Source organism: Ahaetulla prasina, chromosome 1 (assembly GCF_028640845.1).
Source record: "Ahaetulla prasina isolate Xishuangbanna chromosome 1, ASM2864084v1, whole genome shotgun sequence".
Lineage (NCBI taxonomy): Eukaryota > Metazoa > Chordata > Lepidosauria > Squamata > Colubridae > Ahaetulla > Ahaetulla prasina.
Window position 1 is genome coordinate 58,162,976 of NC_080539.1, and position 20,977 is coordinate 58,183,952.

General features: G+C 38.4%; 1 protein-coding gene across 1 annotated transcript in view; it reads right to left on the reverse strand.

The window, feature by feature from the left end:
- The window catches only part of USH2A (usherin), a 587,033-nt gene that overhangs the window by 35,316 nt on the left and 530,740 nt on the right, over window positions 1-20,977 (reverse strand). Inside the window, exon 61 of the mRNA XM_058169610.1 lies at window positions 3,034-3,261. Within this exon, the coding sequence (XP_058025593.1) occupies window positions 3,034-3,261 (228 nt within the window). The remainder of the gene's footprint in view (window positions 1-3,033; window positions 3,262-20,977) is intronic.

A 20,977-nucleotide genomic window follows, 5' to 3' on the forward strand; every position in this document is an offset into this window, starting at 1 on the left:
GCCTCATCAGGCAACTTTTTAAACCTAGTATAACCCCCTAAATAGGTGTAATAACTTTTCATAGGCTCCATTGGCAGCCCATCCCTGCTGCTCTTTGGATATTGTAAAAACATGGGGTTTATTAAAGGCATAATAAAAAGCATGAAGAAAAAGCATGCTCAGTTTGATGCTTTAGCCTCCTTCCTACCTCTATTTTCTTTGGGAAAAAAGTTTTACCCTGCTCACTTTTGTGCATATGTTATATGCAGGCACTGTTGAGCTAGTGTTAATTCCTAGAGGGTAGTTCTTTCTTGTCAATACTTTCAGATGTAGTTTGTCATTGTCTTCTTCCAAAGGCTGAGAGAGAGTAGCTGACACCAAATCACCCAGATAGCTTTGTGCCTAAGGCTGGACTACAACTTTTCCCATTCAAGGGCCAGTACCTTAAGTACTAGATTCAACAGGCTCAGAATGCTTACATTATGTACTCAACATTATTTTAATGCTGAAAACTGAAGGACTCACTGAGGAAAATCAAAATGTACATATCAATCAAAAGTTAATGGGCTAAGCATTAGATTTGGATTATTTTTGAGGATACTGGAAAGCTCAGTGTTTGACCTTTTAGATGAATCACTTATCCTGTTGCTTGGAAGAAAGACATGAAAATGTCTTATATTGACAGTACTGAAAAGCTCTAAGAAGGATCCACTTAGCTCAGTCTGATTTAATTATGGATGGATAGATAGATTTTTAAATAAAGTCTTGATTTTTAAATCAAGAAAAGGGCTGGGGTTAAGGCTTTACATGACCATTGTAAAGGAGTGTGAAAAATCTCAAAGATAAGGTGCTAAAAGCAATCACATATTTTCAATAAGTATTTTTTAAAAAGTATTTTTAAGTACTTTGACAATGTCCTCTTTATTTTAAAATGAAAGCCTCTAGTTTTAAGTGTAAAATAATCCAATATCTCCTTCCTGATAAAGACCAGCAGAGAGGAGAAGCAAAAAACAAAAACAAACCCAAAACACCAGCAGAAAGTATCCTGGACATATTCACGGATGTAAGGCTAACATATTTTATTATATCATAAGCCCACTTCACTTACTGTATAATAAAACTAAAACTGGTAAGTCTTTAAATCCTACAGATGATTCTTTTACTATTAGTGTAATGACTAGAGGTCTGTGGAAATTCTCAGTTATCCAGGTCATGGTTATCCCAAAGATGCCTTTTCAAAAGGCAACTGAGCTTTATTTTTTCTTGATAATGTTTCGCTACTCATCCAAGAAGCTTCTAGGATAAGAAGCAAAATGTCTCCAAGTAAAAACAAAGGAAGTCCAGTTGCCTTTTGAAAAGGCACCTTTGGGATAATGACTGGAGTTTATAGAAGGGGAGAGAAATGGTAAAGAGTCAAGCAAGAAGTAAGTTGTGAGTTTGTCAAAAAATGCCCAATAAAGCTGCTCACTATCAGTAAGCAAGAAAAGACAGAGATCTTGCTTGTTTATTGATTTATTACCTATCATCCCCTACCCTTAATAAATTCTAGGCAGTTACATATACAAATAAAACAATAATAATAAATATTCTGAGATAACATTAATTCCAAAAATTACAATAATCTTTAAAACTATTCTCAATGTTGATGACTCAAGCCAATCTCCAAAACATCCCAGTTTTCGCCAGTCTTCATGAAGTCCATTAAGTCCCCTGCTTTTTAGCAAATTATTCAATAGGCAAAGAATTCCCACCAAGAATTCCCACCATCAGGCCTCTTTCCACAGTAGCCCCGGGAAAGGGAAGAATCTGGACCATTTAGATCAGGAAGGCTGATTCAGGAAAGGCAGCCTCTATATATAGCTTTAAAAGTAATGACTGGCACCCTGAATAACTGTTGGGCTCCACTAGCAGCCTGAGGAGCTGGCAGCGGAATCAGACAGTGAGGAGGCTGGAAAGGACAATGAGTCAGTCCTGGAGTCAGGGGAATGCTCAGACAAGGGCTCTGTGTCGGAGGTAGAGATGGGGCCAGGGCCATCTGGGAGCGATGCACGGACTCTGGAGGTGGACAGCAGAGAGGCGGAGGAAAAGAAGTAGCTTGTTCCTAGTGCACACATGCAAAGAGCTGCCAGAAGGCAAGAGCAGCTAAAGCAAAAAGGACAACTTGGGGGTAAGGCTAGGAGATGATTGGTCCCTCCCATAAGGCTTAAAAGAGCAGCAACGGCTCTTGGGTTCTTTGTAGGAAAGCAACATTGCTACAATTATTTCTTGTCTCCTGTTTCTGAACTTCGTGGTGTTCTTGCCAAGAAAAACCTTTGGTAGGGTGCCAAAGAAGACAAAGGTTTGTGATAAGGCTGAAGGACTTTTTATGAAGGGCTTTATTCTGGACTTAATTTGGACTAAGCTGAGAATGAAGTAATTCTCAGCTGTTCTAATAAAATATGTTTGTTTAGGACTGATTGTGTTTGGTAATATATTTGGGCCTAGGTCATGACAATAACTCTTGAATTCATCTACAACCAGCAGCTCCTGCAGCAAAAGTGTGACAAGGCAGTACCACAACTGACCACCTGAATTTTGTTTGAAATTTCTGGGTGGTCTTCTGGAATAGTCTCATTTAGAATAAATTACAGTGGTTCCTTGGTACTCAACTGCTTTTGAACTGCTCACTGAATTTGGCACTCAATGCATTTTGATATGAACATTTTGTCTCATCATTTGTTTGGTACTCAAAGCACAAGCTAGGACTTGTCGGTGTTGGCTGCCTTGTGACTCACTATTATTTGTTATAGGAAAAATTTGTTTGGTTCTCATCATTTTTTGGTACTCATTGCAACTCTTGGAACCAATTAATGAGGAGTACAAAATATGCCATTGTATAGCCTATCACTATATTTTAAGTGAACTCCAATTGAGAGTACTCATGAAGTTCTATATTAAAGGTTTGCAGTATTCCAAATTAAAACATTCATAATATAATAGAGCAGTAATGGCTTTTACATCATGACTTTCTCTACAATGTTTCCATTCCACCTTGATGAAATAAGATTCAATTACCTTAATGTTACCATTGGGCTTGGAAGGCTCTGCCCATCTGAGTAATAATGCCCTGCCATTCTCTTTCTTGTCCACTGTAAAGTTGCTTAGGCCACTCGGAGAAGCTTCTAGGGTGTGCACTGAAATCCATGGACTAGCAACTTGCCCAGCATTATTGACAGCAGCAATCTGAATGTAGTAGGTTGTATATGGCTTCAAACCAAACAAGTAAGTTTGATACATCTCTCCCTGTAGATGAAAGAGATAAATTTGTGGTTTTTGCATGTGATTTACCTGAAGATTGAGCATTTACAAAAAATCTCTTCACTATCAACTAGACATATAAAAGAGTTTTTGTGGAAGTAATTTTTACAAGATCAATTACAATGTACTCTCATAAACATGTACAATAATGTTGAATGGACTCCACTAATGTCTTTAGGTCTTGGGTCAAAAATGCACTTTTTTGTCATAACAAAAAAGCCTTTCTGTTTTACTATTCTCTCCCACCATGCATGCTATGTAATTTTTATCATCTCCCACTACAGACTATGCTTCCTGTTTTTTTAAAATATGAAGCACTGTATCTTCATCATCAGTAACCCCCTAAATTAAAATGTAAACATCTAAAAGCTGACCAAAAATGGTTAAAATACTATTCAACTCCACTGGGAGACCTAAGGAATCAGGTTAGAGACAGATCATTGATCACTGACAAATGAAATTGATCTATGTGGTTGCTAAGAGTTAACACCAACTTGATGACACATTATCAGTCAATCAATTATTAGACCGACTTAAATGACTTGGCTGAAGAAGAAGGTCTCACTTTCTTTTCAGATGATAGACTATATGGTACAGTTCCCAAGGAAATGAGAGAAGGCCCTCTTTTGCAAACCTAAGAGATGGACCCAGTGGTGGGATTCAACCAGTGTAACAACTGGTTTGCTTCATGCGTGTTTTGTGCATGCATACTCTCTTTGCTCACTTGCACACCAATCATGCGCTGCGCATGCGTGCAAAGTCCATTTCAAAACATCATTAAAAATTACCTTCCACTAGCCCCAGTGAGTGAAACAGCTGAGGTGCTTCAATCCGCTCTGCCGCCCTGATCAGCTGGGCTTCAAACAAACAAAATATAGGTAGGTATAGCGCAGGGGCAGGTGGGTGGACAGGTGGGCCCAGCTGATGGTCGGAGGGAGCCGGTTCGCTTTCAGCTGAATGTTGGAGAAACCGGCTCACCTGAACTGGACCAAATAGGCTGAATCCAAGGGTGAAATCCAGCAGGCTCTGACAGGTTCTGGAGAACCAGTAGTGGAAATTTTGAGCAGTCGGAGAACCAGCAAATACCACCTCTGGCTGGCCCCAGAATAGAGTGGGAATGGAGATTTTGCAATATCCTTTCCTCAGGAGTGGGGAGGGAATGGGGATTTTGCAGTATCCTTCCCCTGGAGTGGGTGGGAATAGAGATTTTGCAGTATCCTTCCCCTGCCACACCCTCCAAGCCATGCCCACAGAATCGGTAGTGAAAAAATTTGGATTTCATCACTGGCTGAATCCCACCCCTGGATATTCCACGCCAGAAGTGTGCAATAGTTGAAACCAAAGTGAGTAAGGATGCTTTGAATCCTTATATGAGCAGCCTCACTATACCTCTTTGCAGCTCCTTAAAGGAAGTGTGCCTTTTCTAGGATGCACTTGGCAACTGCATAGGCTCATGGAAATACATGTTTGAATTACTACTTGGGCACATTTAGCAAAGAGTGTCCTGACATTTTTAATGCCCATTCAAAACTGATTCTGGCACATTTCTACTGAAAGAAAATATCTCAGCTGTTTCATAATATTTGCATTTAGAATTCTTTACACACCTTTCCCTTTGATGGTGATTAGATACATCCCCTCATGATTAGTTCATTAAAAAAAAAGACTCAATTTCTTGGTTTTAGTTAAGTAGCTAAAAGCCACACTTCCAAGCTGCTAAATATTTAAATATCTGGTAAGCGGCAAGATGAAAAAATAATCTCTTTTTTGCAGAAAAATAATCTTTTTTTAAATATTAAAAGTTACATAATAAATATTTAATAGTTATTTTCCCACAACAATGAGTTTCCTCTTTAGATAAATATAACGTAGCTTTTGAATGTCCATTTTGAATATTAAAGCTCAAAACCCACCATGACTGATTACAAATATACTTTTCAATGACAATTATTCGTTACCCCTCCCACATTGAAGAAAGTAAGCCCCTGTGAGAATAATAATGATGAATGCAAGGGGGTGCAGTGGCTAAATAGGAATTTTTGCTTTCCATTCATTGCAAAGATGAGTAAAAATTCCTAAGCTAAAAGACTTAAATTTGTGAAAAGCATTCTATCAATCAGACGCAAATTCATCCCATTCACATTTATTCAAAAGACCTGCTAAGTTCGGTAAAGGTTAGACAGAACTGTGTAGTTCTCCTTTACTGCAATCCTAGAATACTTCTGAGGAAGGCTTTTCTAGTGAGATTTACAGATTTTATTTTTATTATTATTATCTAGGGAGATGATCCCAAAATTGCTGAATCTAAGATCTAGGGACAAGGCTGCTCTTCTTTTGTTACTGCTCAATTTATTTTTATTTTCTTCAAAATTCACTGTACTGAAAATCATGGAAGAGTTGTTGTTATTATAAACCAGGAAACTCAAATTAAAAGCGAAAACAAAATTGTTTTTTTCCAAGTGCTGCCTTCCCTTGTCTCTTTGGAGAAACAGTGCTGAAGCCACTTCTGATTGCCAATGAAGAGGAAAAAATGGAAGTGCTGCAGGTCCCAAGCCTGGGGTCTAAAAACAGTGAAAGGAAAATCCAAGAGGCAAGTTTGAAATTAATTAGCAAAAGCAAGCCGGAAAATCTCCAGCTAGGTCGTTAAACTGACCAAAGAAAAACAAAGGTTTAAAAGTCCCATTGTGACTATATCTACTCAGAATGCTGAAATCTACTTAGCTTGTAATATATACATGTAAACACTATTAAAATTCTTATTTCTGTTTGTTTCTAACCTTCAATTGGGCAAAACTGGAACGTATAGGGCAACAATTATTGAATCAAGGGAATTCAATTGGATTAATTTATAGAATGCCAGACCCATCATTCTGGTGAGAATGAAATTTGGGGAAATTGTGGTTCTTCAGCACCATTGTGTCTTTTGATTCTACGTCTCCAAAACCTTTACACTGTGAGCTGCAAGGGAAATATTTGCATCTCAAAAGTGTATCCAGTCTACTATGTTCCGTTCACAGAATTCATTAAGTCCCTGAAGCAGTGAAGAGGTAAAAGGTTGTGGTATCGGGCTGCACACTGCTACGCCCCAACTGCCTACGTACCTTGCATGTCTGCATTATCTCATTCTGGCTCTGGTTTGCATTACCTCACCTTGACTTCACCATCAGGGCCCCTGGTTGGTATTTTAGGGGGGGAAGGAGAGAAGAATCTACCAATAAAAACACTGTTACCAGTTTGCCTTTTTCTGCTTGTAAAAACTGTATAAAAGAAATAAATGCTGCACAGGCAGTGAGACATCTTTGCACCTTACAAATGCCTGGACCCTGATTACTCCAAAGCAGGGCAGTGAATAGAAAATGTGGAGATCCTTGGTGTGGGGAAGCAGAGTAAGTTGAGTGGTGTGACTGTGGTGTGACTGTTCTTGATTTTGACAGGAACAACTGGCTAATCAGATGTATTATCTATTTATTATCTATTTATCTCATTAAGATCTCTGCCTAGTAGTATCTCTCCAAAGTGGCAAGGTTAGCACTTGGGCTTCCTTCATTTTCTTCTCTCTCAGCTTCTTTATTGTAGCCATACACATGGAATAACTTCTATGTTATACAGTAACAACAAACCTTGGTTCACACCTAAACTTAAGCAGCTACGTCATTCCAAAGAGGAAGCCTACAGGAAAGGTGATAAAATGCTGTACAATCAGGTCAGAAATGTACTAACAAGGGAGATCAGAGCAGCAAAAAGAAGCTACTCTGAGAAGCTAAAGAATCAGTTTTCAGCAAATGAAACAGCAAACATGTGGAAAACTCTTAAAAATATCACCAGCTATGGCAAACCTCCCTCCCAGGCTGAAGGTAATCAACAACTGGCAGATGACCTGAACATGTTTTACTGCAGGTTTGAAAGGAAACTACAGCCACCTATCTCCATAACCCCCATCTCAGACACACCAACAACAGCCAAGCCTCTTACAACTGACCCCATCCCATTAGGTTCACAACCTCCAGTGATCACAGAAAAGGAAGTGCAGGACCTATTTCACAGACAAAAGCCAGGAAAAGCTCCAGGTCCAGTTTCTTGCTTAAAAGTCTGTGCTGACCAATTGGCCCCCATCTTCACCCATATCTTCAATAAATCACTAGAGATGTGCTATGTTCCTTCTTGCTTCAAACGCTCTACCATCATCCCAGTGCCGAAGAAGCCCACTATCAAGGAACTGAATGACTACAGATCAGTTGCTTTAACATCTGTAGTCATGAAAGCCTTTGAAAGGCTAGTGCTTTCCTACTTAAAAACCATCATGGATCCGCTGTTAGACCCCTTGCAATTTGCATACCAAGCAAATAGATCAACAGATGATGCTGTTAATATGGCTCTGCACTACATCCTACAACATCTTGAATTTCCAAAGACCTATGTAAGGGTCCTCTTTGTAGACTTTAGTTCATCATTCAATACCATCATTCCAGACACTCTTCTAACTAAGCTAAACCAGCTACAAGTACCTGAACAGACTTGTAAGTGGATCACAAGCTTCCTAACAAACAGGAAGCAGCAGGTGAAGCTAAGCAGGATCACATCAGATATCTGTACAATTAGCACAGGGCCCCCCAAGGCTGTGTGCTCTCCCCACTTCTCTTCTCTCTGTATACCAATGACTGCATCTGCAACAATCCATCTGTTAAACTACTGAAGTTCGCAGATGACACAACAGTGATTGGTCTCATTCGAGACAATGACGAATCCGCATATAGATGCAAGGTCGAACGACTAGCCTTGTGGTGCAACCGAAAAGAACCCAAACAACAAGTACAAGCTTGATGGACATTACCTTACTGACGACCCCCCACCCTGTATTCTTGAATACAGCTCATCTGTCTGGAACCCATATCACATCTCTGACATTAATACAATCGAACATGTCCAGAAATATTTTGCTAGAAGAGTTCTTCGCTCCTCCGAAAACAACAAAATACCTTATGCCACCAGACTTAAAATCCTGGGATTAGAAAACTTAGAACTCCGCCGACTTCGACATGACCTGTGTTTAACACACAGAATCATCTTTTGCAATATCTTTCCTGTAAAAGTCTACTTCAGCTTCAATCGCAATAATACAAGAGCAAACAATAGATAGTAGAAACCTTCAAATTTCTAGGTTCTATCATATCGCAAGATATGGACAGTTAACATCAAAAACATCATCAAAAAAGGACAACAAAGACTGTTCTTTCTGCGCCAACTCAGAAAGCTCAAACTGCCCAAGGAGCTACTGATCCAGTTCTACAGAGGAATTATTGAGTCTGTCATTTACACCTCTATAACTGTCTGGTTTGGTTCTGCAACCCAATAAGAAAGACACAGACTTCAGAGGATAATTAGAACTGCAGAAAAAATAATTGCTACCAACCTGCCTTCCATTGAGGACCTGTATACTGCACGAATCAAGAAGAGGGCCATGAAAATATTTACAGATCCCTCACATCCTGGACTTAAACTGTTTCAACTCCTACCCTCAAAACGACGCTATAGAGCACTGCACACCAGAACAACTAGAAACAAGAACAGTTTTTCCCAGAAGGCCATCACTCTGCTAAACAAATAATTCCCTCAACATTGTCAAACTATTTACTAAATCTACACTACTATTAATCTTCTCATTTCCTTCACCAATCTCTTTCCACTTATGACTGTATGACTGTAACTTTTTGTTGCTATCATTAAGGGTTAAATTGTACCCTATGACCATCATTTGTGTTGTAAATGTTATACCTTGATGAAGGTATTTTTTTCTTTTTCTTTTATGTACACTGAGAGCATATGCACCAAAACAAATTCCTTGTGTGTCCAATCACACTTGGCCAATAAATTCTATTCTATTCTATTCTATTCTATTCTATTCTATTCTATTCTATTCTATTCTATTCTATTCTATTCTATTCACATGGAATAACTTCTATGTCGGTCTTGCAAACACATTGGGATTGGGATGCACAGCTCAGCTCTCAATTTAGGGGCTCACTCTTTGCTTTGATATTCTGGGACTGGGACTGAGGATGACTGAGAGGTGCTGGCCTAAACATTTACTGCTTGTTGAAAATGAGTCTGGCAAAACTAAAACGCCTCTTGTTTTCTGAAGCTTGCCTCTCTCTTTCCATTGCATCTCACTATGCCAGCCTGTGTCTGCTGTTTATGCTAATATAAGTTGTCCTCACTGGACCATGGGATGATGAGACATCATAATGGCAGGCTGGGCACCATGTACCCAGATCACAATCACGTGATTGCATAGATGCTGCAACCAACAGAAATGCAACTATCACTCATACAGTGCTGTTGTAAGGTTTAACAGCCATGGAGCAAGTGGTTTTTAAATGAGGACCTATATACCGTGTTTCCCCGAAAATAAGACCCTGTCTTATATTTTTTGGAACCCTGAAATAAGCGCTTGGCCTTATTGCCATGCGCTCCAAAACCCAGTTGAGCTTATTATCAGGGGATGTCTTATTTTGGGGGAAACAGGGTATCTAAGGCACAGTTCTGTATTCTGGCAGTGATGACAGGCCGGTCCTTCAAAGAAACCAAACCTGCCAACAGCTCTACCATCACTTCTGACATCTCAAAGCCAGTGTTTCCTATCTTTGCATCAAAAAGGCATTGCAGCGAAATCCTTGAGCATTTCAAATAGTACTTGGCAGGATCAATAGTTTCCAAAGTATCTATCAGATGTGATGTCTTCATCACACTGAGCCAAAAATGACTGTCTTCCTTCTGGTGCCTCCATATTATAGTTTATAGACAGTTTTTAAAAAAAAAAAATCAAATGTTAATTTTAGCTTGGATCAAACTGTTGTGCCCTTGAATTGCAAACTCAATCGAATAATTCTTTCTTCAAATCCTGAAGACGATTCAAATTAGATGTGATTTGCATAGCATTCACAGCATGATTCTCAGTAATAGAGATTACTAATAACTAATAGACATATACAAAAATGGTGCTACAATACTACAGGTTATTACATTTTCCTTCTGTCAGAGGACATAGTTTTAAAAAGCCTTTATGATCAGTTAAAAACTCAGGGATCTGAACAGATTAAGAGAATAAAGAAATTAACTCAAACACACACACACACATACTATAAATGCTTGGTGATATTTAGCTATATCTTTTCTCATAAAAAGCTTGGGAAGCATGTGTGCTTTCAAGAAAAAACATATGCATATTGTCAATAGTAGCACCTGTTCAATTACAGTTTATTTCAGTATGGAGAATCCAGTTTAGCCCCCTAGATGGCAATACTATCAAACAGTTTTTATACCATGAGTACTTAATGATTAACAACCAGCGTTCAGTCATCCAACATACTCAAGGCAGCCATTAAAAAAATAACAAAAATGATTTCATTATAGATTCTTTTAATAAACATTTATGGCTTAGATCCTTGAAAGTGGAAGCATTCAAACTGCCATAGCCAAAGGGAACTTGTAGAACCCAATGCAAAATTATGGACTGTGGGTTAAAATACAGAGTTCAAACTGAAGTTCATGCTTGGCATAACAATCTGGCATCAGAAATTATGCTGGCACAAAACACTATTAAAATTAGCTTTACAATAGCAGGCTATATTAACAGTGTTTTATGAAAAGAGTTATCTATTAGGCTTCAGCAACTGAACTTTTAAAAGCCTACAATTTACAATTTGCATCTTAAGATTTAGTGGGAGAAATGGAATGAGCACATGAAGTTAAATGATTGTTTCTGATCAAAAATTAAAAGCTTTGATTACAGAACAATAGAAAAGTATACTGTATATACCGTATATGAAGCTCATGGTTCATTGTAGATATTTATGCATATGAATATATGCTTATGAAATAAACATGTAATAAAAGAGGTTAATTTTAGAGAATGAACAATTGCTATTCTTGCTATAATAATCTAAAGAATATCTACATAACTTCAAGATAGCTTAGAAAAACTTTGTTGACTCTAATGGAGAGGTAAAAAAAAGCCCCAAAAGACATAGGGTTAGCTAAAACAGAATGCAAGATGCCAGCTATCAGTTAATTATACTTCATCACATTTCTATAATAGGTTGAGCGTAATTTATGAGACAAAGTTGGGATATATAGTACATTCAGTAAATAATTAAATTACACAGTAAATTTATGATCACAATTAATACATCATTATATTTATTTAAAGAATACAGGTTGCAGGATAGAGTGGAGGGGGACAAATTAGAAAAAGGATCACAGCACACAGATATCTTTTAGTCCTCATTTCAAAGTACTGGTGAGAATTGCTCCCCTGAAACGGCAATTTCTCATGACAGAATTGCCAATAGCATCTGTGAGGAAAAGCACAGAGAAAAAGAACTGAACTCCTCTGTGAAGCAACTTGAATCTAAGACTCCTTGGGGAGCTGCCTTTAGCCATCCTTTGAATTACTGAACTGGGAAAACCGAAAGCCAGCAGAGACAGAGAGGCAGGGAGGAACTCCCTGTCTCTGAACTGAAGAAGATGAGGGGTGACTAAAGCAGAAGCTGCCATCTGAAAGATCTCAGATTGTCTTCAAAAAGGTTGTCTGTGAAGAGAGCCACTTCTCATAGTTCTGATCAAAGTAGAGAGTTGTGATGTGATGGCACTCTGAGAACGTTCTAGTTGAAATCCCATATGGACTTGACCTGCGTTATCTACAAAGAGCAGCTCTGCGTACCATATTCCGGGAATCTCTCAGCTCTTGGTGTTGTTTTGAAAACATGCACATTAAGTACAATTATATATTTAGTTCAGCCCAGTGGTGAAATCCAAATTCTTTTACTAACGGTTCTGTGGGCGTGGCTTAGTGGGTGTGGTGTGGCTTGGTGGGTGTGACAGGGGACGGATATTGCAAAATCTCCATTCCCACCCCATTCTGAGGCCAGCCAGAGGTGGTATTTGCTGGTTCTCCAAACTGCTCAAAATTTCCGCTACCGGGAGGCTTCTGGTGGCTCCGCTCTCTCCGAAGGACGCCAAAGGGCGCCCGCGCTGGGATTCTGTAAAAGCCGGCGAAATCAACGGCTGAAAGTACCTTCCCCGGTAAGGGGAAGGGAAAGAGCAAGAAGAAGGAAAGTTAGAGCTCTCTCTAGAGGCCCCGTTTGGGGAACTCGAAAGGGAAAGTTCCCTGGAATTCCTTCTGCAAAGCTCCAGCCCCAGGGTGTTTCTGCTTTAAGCAGACAGAGAAGAGAGCGACCACTTCTGCTTCAATTGCTTGTTATGGATATTTATAAGCAGATGGAATAAAACACAGGAGATCAGTCATTTAAATTGCAAGTATTAAATCTGACTTCTATTTTTTCTTTTTTTAAAAAAATTTTTTTTTCTCTCATCTACAATCAACACAATGAAATAAAATGGCGTTTACTTGTTGAGAAAGTGAAACTGAATGGAGATTTTATCTTATTGTACTGGACTGTGGATTGTTGGATTATTTTAGTTTGTTTAAGTATTTTATAAGGGGATTTTCAGCAAGAACTTTGCCATGAAGGTTTTTTCAGAAGAATGGATTCATGACTTTATACAGGATTATACAGAAAGAATGTATTTAATTACTCAACAATACGAATTGGGAAAAAATGGAGGCGTTTTGAATGAGAGTTTGGAGGAAATTAACCAAAGTAATCAGGACTTGGAATATGGAATGGATGTAAAGAAGCCTTTTTTAAAAAGTTTGGATGAAAAGCCTGAATTTGTGCTACAGGAGGCTGTTTCCCGAAATGGAAAAACTCACAGGGTTAATGCTTTCCAAGAGTTCTCTTTTCGGATTGAGGGAATATACGGCAGTAACTCGTGGATTCTTGGACATAAGGAACTATTAGGAAATATTGTGACTGACTTTTCAAAAGGAGTAATGAAGGAAAGACAGAGACTAATGCATCAAAAATGGCAAGAGACAAAAGTATCATTTTTGAAAGAATTTTTTTTGAAATATTAACAGAAAAAGATTTTAGCGTTTCTGAAAGACAATACGTAAGGAAGATTTGGAAGAAATGGGTTGATTATATGTTTTATAACCATCATAAAAGACTAGATATTTGGATTTATACTGGATTTTGACGAGGAAGGACTAAAGTTGAATAGATATTGTAATTTCCCTGTATTGAAATTTTATAATCTGTTGTATTGAATTTTAAATAGAATATTCTCGAAAGATCTTATGTAAGAAAGACTTGGGGGGGAAATTATATGGTTATAGAAGCTATAAGGGAGATATTCTCTGAACTGGATTGGATTTTTATGCTTTAGCTGGTTTTAAATATTTTAGGATTAATTTGTTCTACTGATCTATATATTTTATTACTGTTTATTGTTAATTTTTTGAAGGATTTTGGTTATGTAAGGAGGAAGTCAGAGCTAGAGAGGGAGAATTGGTATAATAGTTTTGGGAAAAAAATTTTTTTTAGCATATGTTTGTTTTATTTTTAACTATACCTTGTGAAGGGAGAGGGGTTGGTGGGAAAGGGAAAAAAAATTTTTTTTGTAAAACTTTTTGAATAAAAAAAAAAAAAAAATTTCTGCTACCGGTTCTCCAGAACCTGTCAGAACCTGCTGCATTTCACCCCTGGTTCAGCCTGAATATTGTTATATACTTTCTTCAGTTTGTTGCTTCTGCTGTTTTACATTTAATCCTGACCTACCAACAGCTAGGTTGTATTTTCCCGATCTCTCATTCTAGTCAGCTGCTTGACTGTGTACTATCTGAACTGCATGATGTTTTTGCAAAACTTATCTCACTGGCTTGTCACGCAGTATATCTTTGGACTCCTAATTTTTATTTCCAATAACCATAATTAGAGTTTGCAGATAACTAGTTAATTATGATGATGCCAACTATAAAACCATTATTTATTATGTTCAGACTTATCAGTTGTGATGGGCATAGTTTATTACTTCCTTGTCTATCTACAACATATGGATTTTCAATTCCTGGTAGGAATAGGCAACTTCCAAATGCTCATTGAGTTCTGGGCCATAAGCCCTCTAGAGCTTTGGTTGCTGTTGTGTTGAGAGCATCAAAGCGCGTCTGGGTTAGAAGGATTAGCCAGTGACATACTTGCCCAGGGACCAGTTGGGGACTCATTTTGTGTCCCCATTAACTTGCCTACCTAAGTGGTACCCATCTATCTACTTGTGGTTTCCTGCTTTTGAACTGTTGGGTAACTTAACAGTAACAGAGTTGGAAGGGACCTTGGAGGTCACCTAATCCAACCCCCTGCTCACGCAGAAGACCTGTACTAGGGATTCGAACTGCCGACCTTTTTGATCGACAAGCTCAGTGTTTTAGCCACTGAGCCACCTGGTAACCTAACTGTGAGCAGGAGCTGGCCAAGTGACGGGAGCTCACCTTGTCACATAGCAGCAACCAGGGTGAAGAGCTTTGGTGAAGCCTACAGTAAAATAGTTGTATATTAGCCCTGTTTCCTGCATATTTGTTCAGCCCCTCCTGGCTTTGGTATTGAAAGAGTTCTCTACTTGAAAGTACTTTAAGGCAGGGGTGAAATGCTCCCAGTTGGGACCGGCTCACCCGATCCGGTAGCGATGGCGGCTGCTGGTTCAGAGAACCAGTAGCAAAAATCCCTGGCCCCGCCCCCTTCCCCTGCCGAGCCGCACCATCATCAGAGGTTTTTTTTTTTACTTTTAAAAGCAGTTTTTCTTCAGCCGAAAACATGCTTTTAAAAGTAAAAAAAAAGCCTTTGAGGATCCCATGGCTCAGCTGAGATAGTCAGAACTCTTTAAAAGGTTTTCTTTAAACAACCTCTTCGGCCAAAAAAGTTGTAAAAAGAAGGTTTTAAAAGGCTTCTCTGGTGATCCCAGCTGAGTTCCTTATCACCAGAACCTTAAAAACATGTTTTCTACAAGCTCTTCAGCCGAAGAGCTTGTAGAAAACCTCCTTGTAAGAGATTCTGGGCTGCAATAAAGCACTTTATCTTATACTGCTCCTTTCTGGCTCAGAAAGCCATGCTTTACATCAGTTGCATTAGCTAGCAACTGAAGCTGCCTGCCTGAAGTCCATCTCAGTCAGCAACTCAATTTGCCTGCTTTGCCGGCTGTGGAACTCTGGGAATTGAAGTCCACAAACCTTAAAGTTACTAAGGTTGGAGACCCCTGATCTAAAAAATAAAAATAAAATAAAATAATAAAATATTTGTGCAGCTTTCTGGGATTTGGTGTGTTTCTGTAGTGTTTAACTCTAACTACACAAACACACAAAATCTCACAAAACTGTATGTGGCATTGTGTGTGTGTGTGTGTGTGTGTGTGAGTCAGTTGTGTTGTGTTTTATGTGTGTAAAGTGTGAAAGTTGATTTTTGAGCTTTTTGTGGCTGTGTGAGGTTCCTGCTTGTTGCAGGGGCCATTTTGGGTGAAGTGCAGCTGCTTTTACATTGTGTATGAGTCAGTTGTGTTGTGTGTGTGTAAAGTGTGAAAGTTGGTTTTTGGTACCTCTTATTGTTTTGTATACTTTGTTTATTATTTTTATTATTTATCATTATTGGCCGCGCCCACCCAGTCATCTGACCACCAAGCCATGCCCACCAATTAAGCCACACCCACAGAACTGGTAGGGAAAAGTTTTAGATTTCACCCCTGATTTAAGGTATGGGGACACTGAGTTAATTGTATGGTAATTAGCCTTTCAAAAATGAGGCAAACCTTTTAGGGACAGTAATCACAAGTATGACTATATTAAGCCAGAAAGGAGAGTCAGTTTGGCAAAGTAGCTATGGCATTGGGCTAGAAACTAGAAGACCATGAATTCTAGTTCTGCCTTAAACACAAAACCAGCTGATGTCCTTTGGTTTTTCACTTTCTTTCAATTTCAGAAAGCAGACAATGGCAAACTACTTCTGGAAAAAAAACACACATACCATACTCTCTCACACACATGCACTCTGATGCCACCAGGAGTCAGCTGAACACAAGGAGGCATTTTATTTATATTTTATTTCTATTGGCTGTTTTTGCTATCAACTTTCCTCATCCGTTATGTTTCCTATTTTATAAGCTCTAAAGAGACAGTCTTCCCATAGGTTTAACCAAACAAAGCAGCCAAAACTGATTTCTCTGTCTTTAAACCAATATGCTTATTTTGTGAATATATCTTTTACATCCTGATTCCGAGAAACGATTCTACAGCCACATTCCACCTTAGATAGAGTCACTCCATAAATAGCATTTCCAAAATAAGGATGGCTTTAGTCACATCTTTTTCACTAGATCCAGTGTCAGTTTCTTCCAATTTAAGGATGTATAAATCTGTAGCTATCCTACAGAGAATTAAACACTTTTAGCTCTCAACCTTTTCCCCTAAGCCAATTCAAAACTATCTATGGAGACATGTTTTTCTTTCTATAACGATATTTGGATGAATTGCTATTTGCACAGTGCAAACCTAGATGTGCCTAGTTAAATTTGAATCCAGCTGTGGGCAATAAAAGATTATGCCCAATAAGATATAAGACTGAAGTCTTCCTCGATGTAAGGAGAACCAGGCACTATTGACTGTATTATTATTATTTTATTAAATCTATATGCTGTCCAATTCCTAACAACTCTGGTTGGCATATGCAACAACTTTGAAAAAAGCAAAGAACCATACACTTTTAACTCCTGTCTTCTTTTTCTCCCATTGACGTATATATAAATGATTGTGGGACCCGGTGGCTCAGGGGCTAGGACGTTTAGCTTGTCGATCGAAAGGTCGGCAGCTTGGCGGTTCGAATCCCTAGTGCTGCTGTGTAACAGGGTGAGCTCCCTTTACTTGTCCCAGCTTCTGCCAACCTAGCAGTTCAAAAGCATGTAAAAAATGCAAGTAGAAAAACAGGGACCATCTTTGGTGGGAATGTAACAGCATTCTGTATGCCTTTGGCATTTAGTCATGCCGGCCACATGACCACAGAGACATCTTCAGACAGCGCTGGCTCTTCGGCTTTGAAATGGAGATGAGCACCGCCCCCTAGAGTCGGGAACAACTAGCACATATGTGCGAGGGGAACCTTTACCTTTATATATAAATGAAATGGTTTGGGTTTCTTAGCAATTGTTCCCTTCTACTTCTTTTTAAACAGTGCTCACTAGTTCTTATGGTGAAGGTAAAAATGGATGATGCAATAAGGCATTTTGTTTATTGCTGTTGCAGAACCTGGCACCGATTTAGACTGGGCTGAATTGGCCCAAAGTCACTCAGTTCCCTACCACATCTTGAGTCTCCCTGCTAATGGTCCAACACCTTTACCACGCTACAGTATAAATGCTGGCTGTGGAATTTTGGAAGTTGAAGTTCACACAACTTAAAGTTGGTAAGCCTGAGAAATACTGCTCTGCATCATATAAAAACTCCCTTTTTATGACCCTCTAATCCCTTAATTCAAGATAGAGTCAGGGTAACTAGCGTTTACTGGCCGGATGTCCTTCCTGACACCATTTGGAATTCACAGCAGACATTTTTTTCTTTGTGCCCTATCACCAAACAGGGGAAAAAAGGTCACATTTCATGTTGCATACATTCAAACTTTTACCAAAGATAGCTAGTTTCACTCACAAATCTCTCTGCTCTGCTCCTAGCCACCACTCAAGAATTTCCCTAGGACTTATATACGAACAGAATACTTTGCTCTAAACTCCCAATGGGAAGCATTTGGCTTAAGGGTTAATTTGACACTTTTTACTATTATCACCTTGCCCTTGCTCTTAATCAACTGCAAAAAGATCACACTTCCTCTAACGGGAAGAAGATAAATCCTCCGTTGATAGAATAGGCATCAAATCAGCATCTCCAGAAAGCCGGGCGTGGAGAGGTAATTGGAGTCTGCATGAAGCTGTTCAAAATCAGTTCATTGATTTCAGCTATTTGGAGCACAAGACTTTGCAGGAATAGAGTATTGCTATGGGCCTGCACTTTGAGAAACAAGGTGGCCTCAGGAAATGTGTGACAACTTGTTAAGTATTGAAGCATCAGCACTCTGGTTGCCTCTTACTTTGGACTGCTTTAAAGAGCAACAAAAAGGACCTATGTTTGCATAGATTCTGAAGCAGTTTTTCCAAACAATATGGGAAACATGCCCAGCCTTGTTTTTGATGCATTTGAGACAATCTTAACTCTTAGTGACTGCCTGCTGTTTTTTTGGCAAGATTTTTGGAAGTGGTTTGCCACTGCCTTGTTCCTAGGGCTGAGTTAGAAAGATTATCGAACATACTCTTTTCTCTGACTTGCTTTAATAACACACAAAAAAGTAACATTTAATTAATTCACTAATTAAGTTACTGGTTTGTATTTCTTAAAAGGAATGAGAAAATACAGAAATATGGCCAGCAGTAATGATTGTAAAGCAGGTTACTGAGGACGTAAAACAAAAACTTAAAACATTAAAGGCAAAATAAATGAATTTAATTTAGGCATGTTTTAATCTTAAAATATAATTTTAATTTCCTTTCAGAAAAAACTGAAGCCAAGAACACCCCAAAGGAAAGAGAGGCAGTTTCAAAACTACCTATTAAAATATTGACAAGTTTGTATGCCCATCTGTGATTGCTTTGACTACTTGAAATGCTGCAAAGGTGAAAAGTGGGTCAAAATATTTATGTAGGTGGAAACAGATAAAAAATTAGCATTGGTCTATGGTTGTCAATAATGTTGTATGTGGGTAGGCTCCCTGCACAAGTATTTAAACTGCACAAAGTTACACAAACTTGTTTTTGAATCTGTTGTGAGAAAACTATTGATCAGATGGGATCCAGTCATTTCTACAACTATCACTCTGGAGTTTTGTTGTTATCATATGCCTCACTGTTACACTTCTGGAGCCAAAAAACTTTAGCTGCTTTGAGAGAGTGCTAACTGATCAAGAATAATAATTTCTAAAATTTGAGATTATTATTTAATAGAAACAACAAATGTAAAACGTGCAGATGGCAGCAACTATTATAGCACAAGTATTTCCACTTCTACAACCAAAAAAACTGAATGCTTCTTTGAAGATGGAATATCACCGACAATATATTCACACAAACACACAAAAGTATTATTTTTATGGAGGTGTAAAAAATGGATCAATACATTAATTGATGAAGCATTTAACATATTTTTTTCCAACCCAGGTAGTAGTTCTAATTTGTTCCTTTTGCCATACAGCTATATGGTTCCTTAACAATGTAAAGCTACTGATCAAAAGAATTAAAATCCAATTCGACCAAGACATTTGAAGTATTTTAACAGTAACCATTTCCCCTATTTGCATTTAGGAGCACAGAGAACAAGCCCCTCATGCATTCTCGAGAACATAAGGAGGGGAAGCATATGTAGCTTATTGGAAATGAATGAAGGACATACAGGGGCACCCCTTAATAGCTGCACTTGGCATCAGTTAAAACAACTAGGCTAGTATTTGATCACACTCTAAAAGTAGACATTACTTACTGTGACTGTGAATTGTATTTTCTTTCCCTGACACCCCTTGACAGCTAGGGATTTGCAGCAGTCCCAACAAGAATGCGAACTGCCTGCTTTGACTGGAAAACAAAGCCCCATAAAAGAGCAGCATTTTACAAGTTAGCACTTGGCATTCAGTTGGTTTTTCAGGGAGCGGGGAGCTTTTAAATGATCAACTCCTTCATCCCACTTTTGCAGGCTAAACATGACAGCCCCTTTTTCCTTGATGCCAGTGTTGGTCTGCTTCTCCAGACTATTAGAATTATGTTTTGCTTTTCTTTGAAATTCTGTATATGCACAATTCCATTTGAAAACCATTTCCTCCAAAGACATCTTTTACACATTGCTTTAGAAATGCCCCACCAACACACTTCACTCAGGAAAAAGCAACGGGATTTTACCCTTACTAATTCACATTAACCATGCACTTCAAAACATGGATCTCATCTTGAGACATCACAAAAACAAAACAAGACAAGACATCTCAAGAGATAGAGAGAATATGTAGAGAATACAGGGAAACCATTTGTATTTCAAAAGGAATTTACTTAAGAATGCTTCTGAGCTTGAAAGTATTAAGGTCATAGAGGCCAATTTTCTTGGGCAAGCCTTACAATATTGAGACTTTGCTATTAACATCTTTTAAATAGAGATCTCGGGGCCATCAAATTCCCACTAAAACCTCTCCTTTCCCATCCCAGGAAAGCCACAATTGCAAGGCACTGAAAACACTTTGAAGCAGCAAAGCAGCTTTTCTTGTCAGTGAAGTGTATAACAGCTCTCATGTGAAATAAAGCTCAATGCTATTCATGTTTTGGTTTTCACCCCTCTAAAGATACCTTAGTTGATTTGTGACATTTTGCTAATGGGCTAATTAGTTTTTCACGTATTCATTTACTAGCAAAACAACATAGCAAAAGAAAGAGGGATAGGAACATTTAAGTTGCGATGTTGCAATAGAAATAAGCATTTCCGAGAGCATATGCACCAAGACAAATTCCTTGTGTGTCCAATCACACTTGGTCAATAAAATTCTATTCAAATTCTATCCAATTTCTTCCTATGTGAGAAAGAAGGAACTTATTTATTTATTTATTTATTTATTTATTTATTTATTTATTTATTTATTTATTTATTTATTTATTTATTTGAGGCATAGCTTACATTTCCATCCTGAATTTAAGGAAGTGTATGCAGTAATGCTTCCTCCGCTCCCCCCTCCATTTCTAAGAA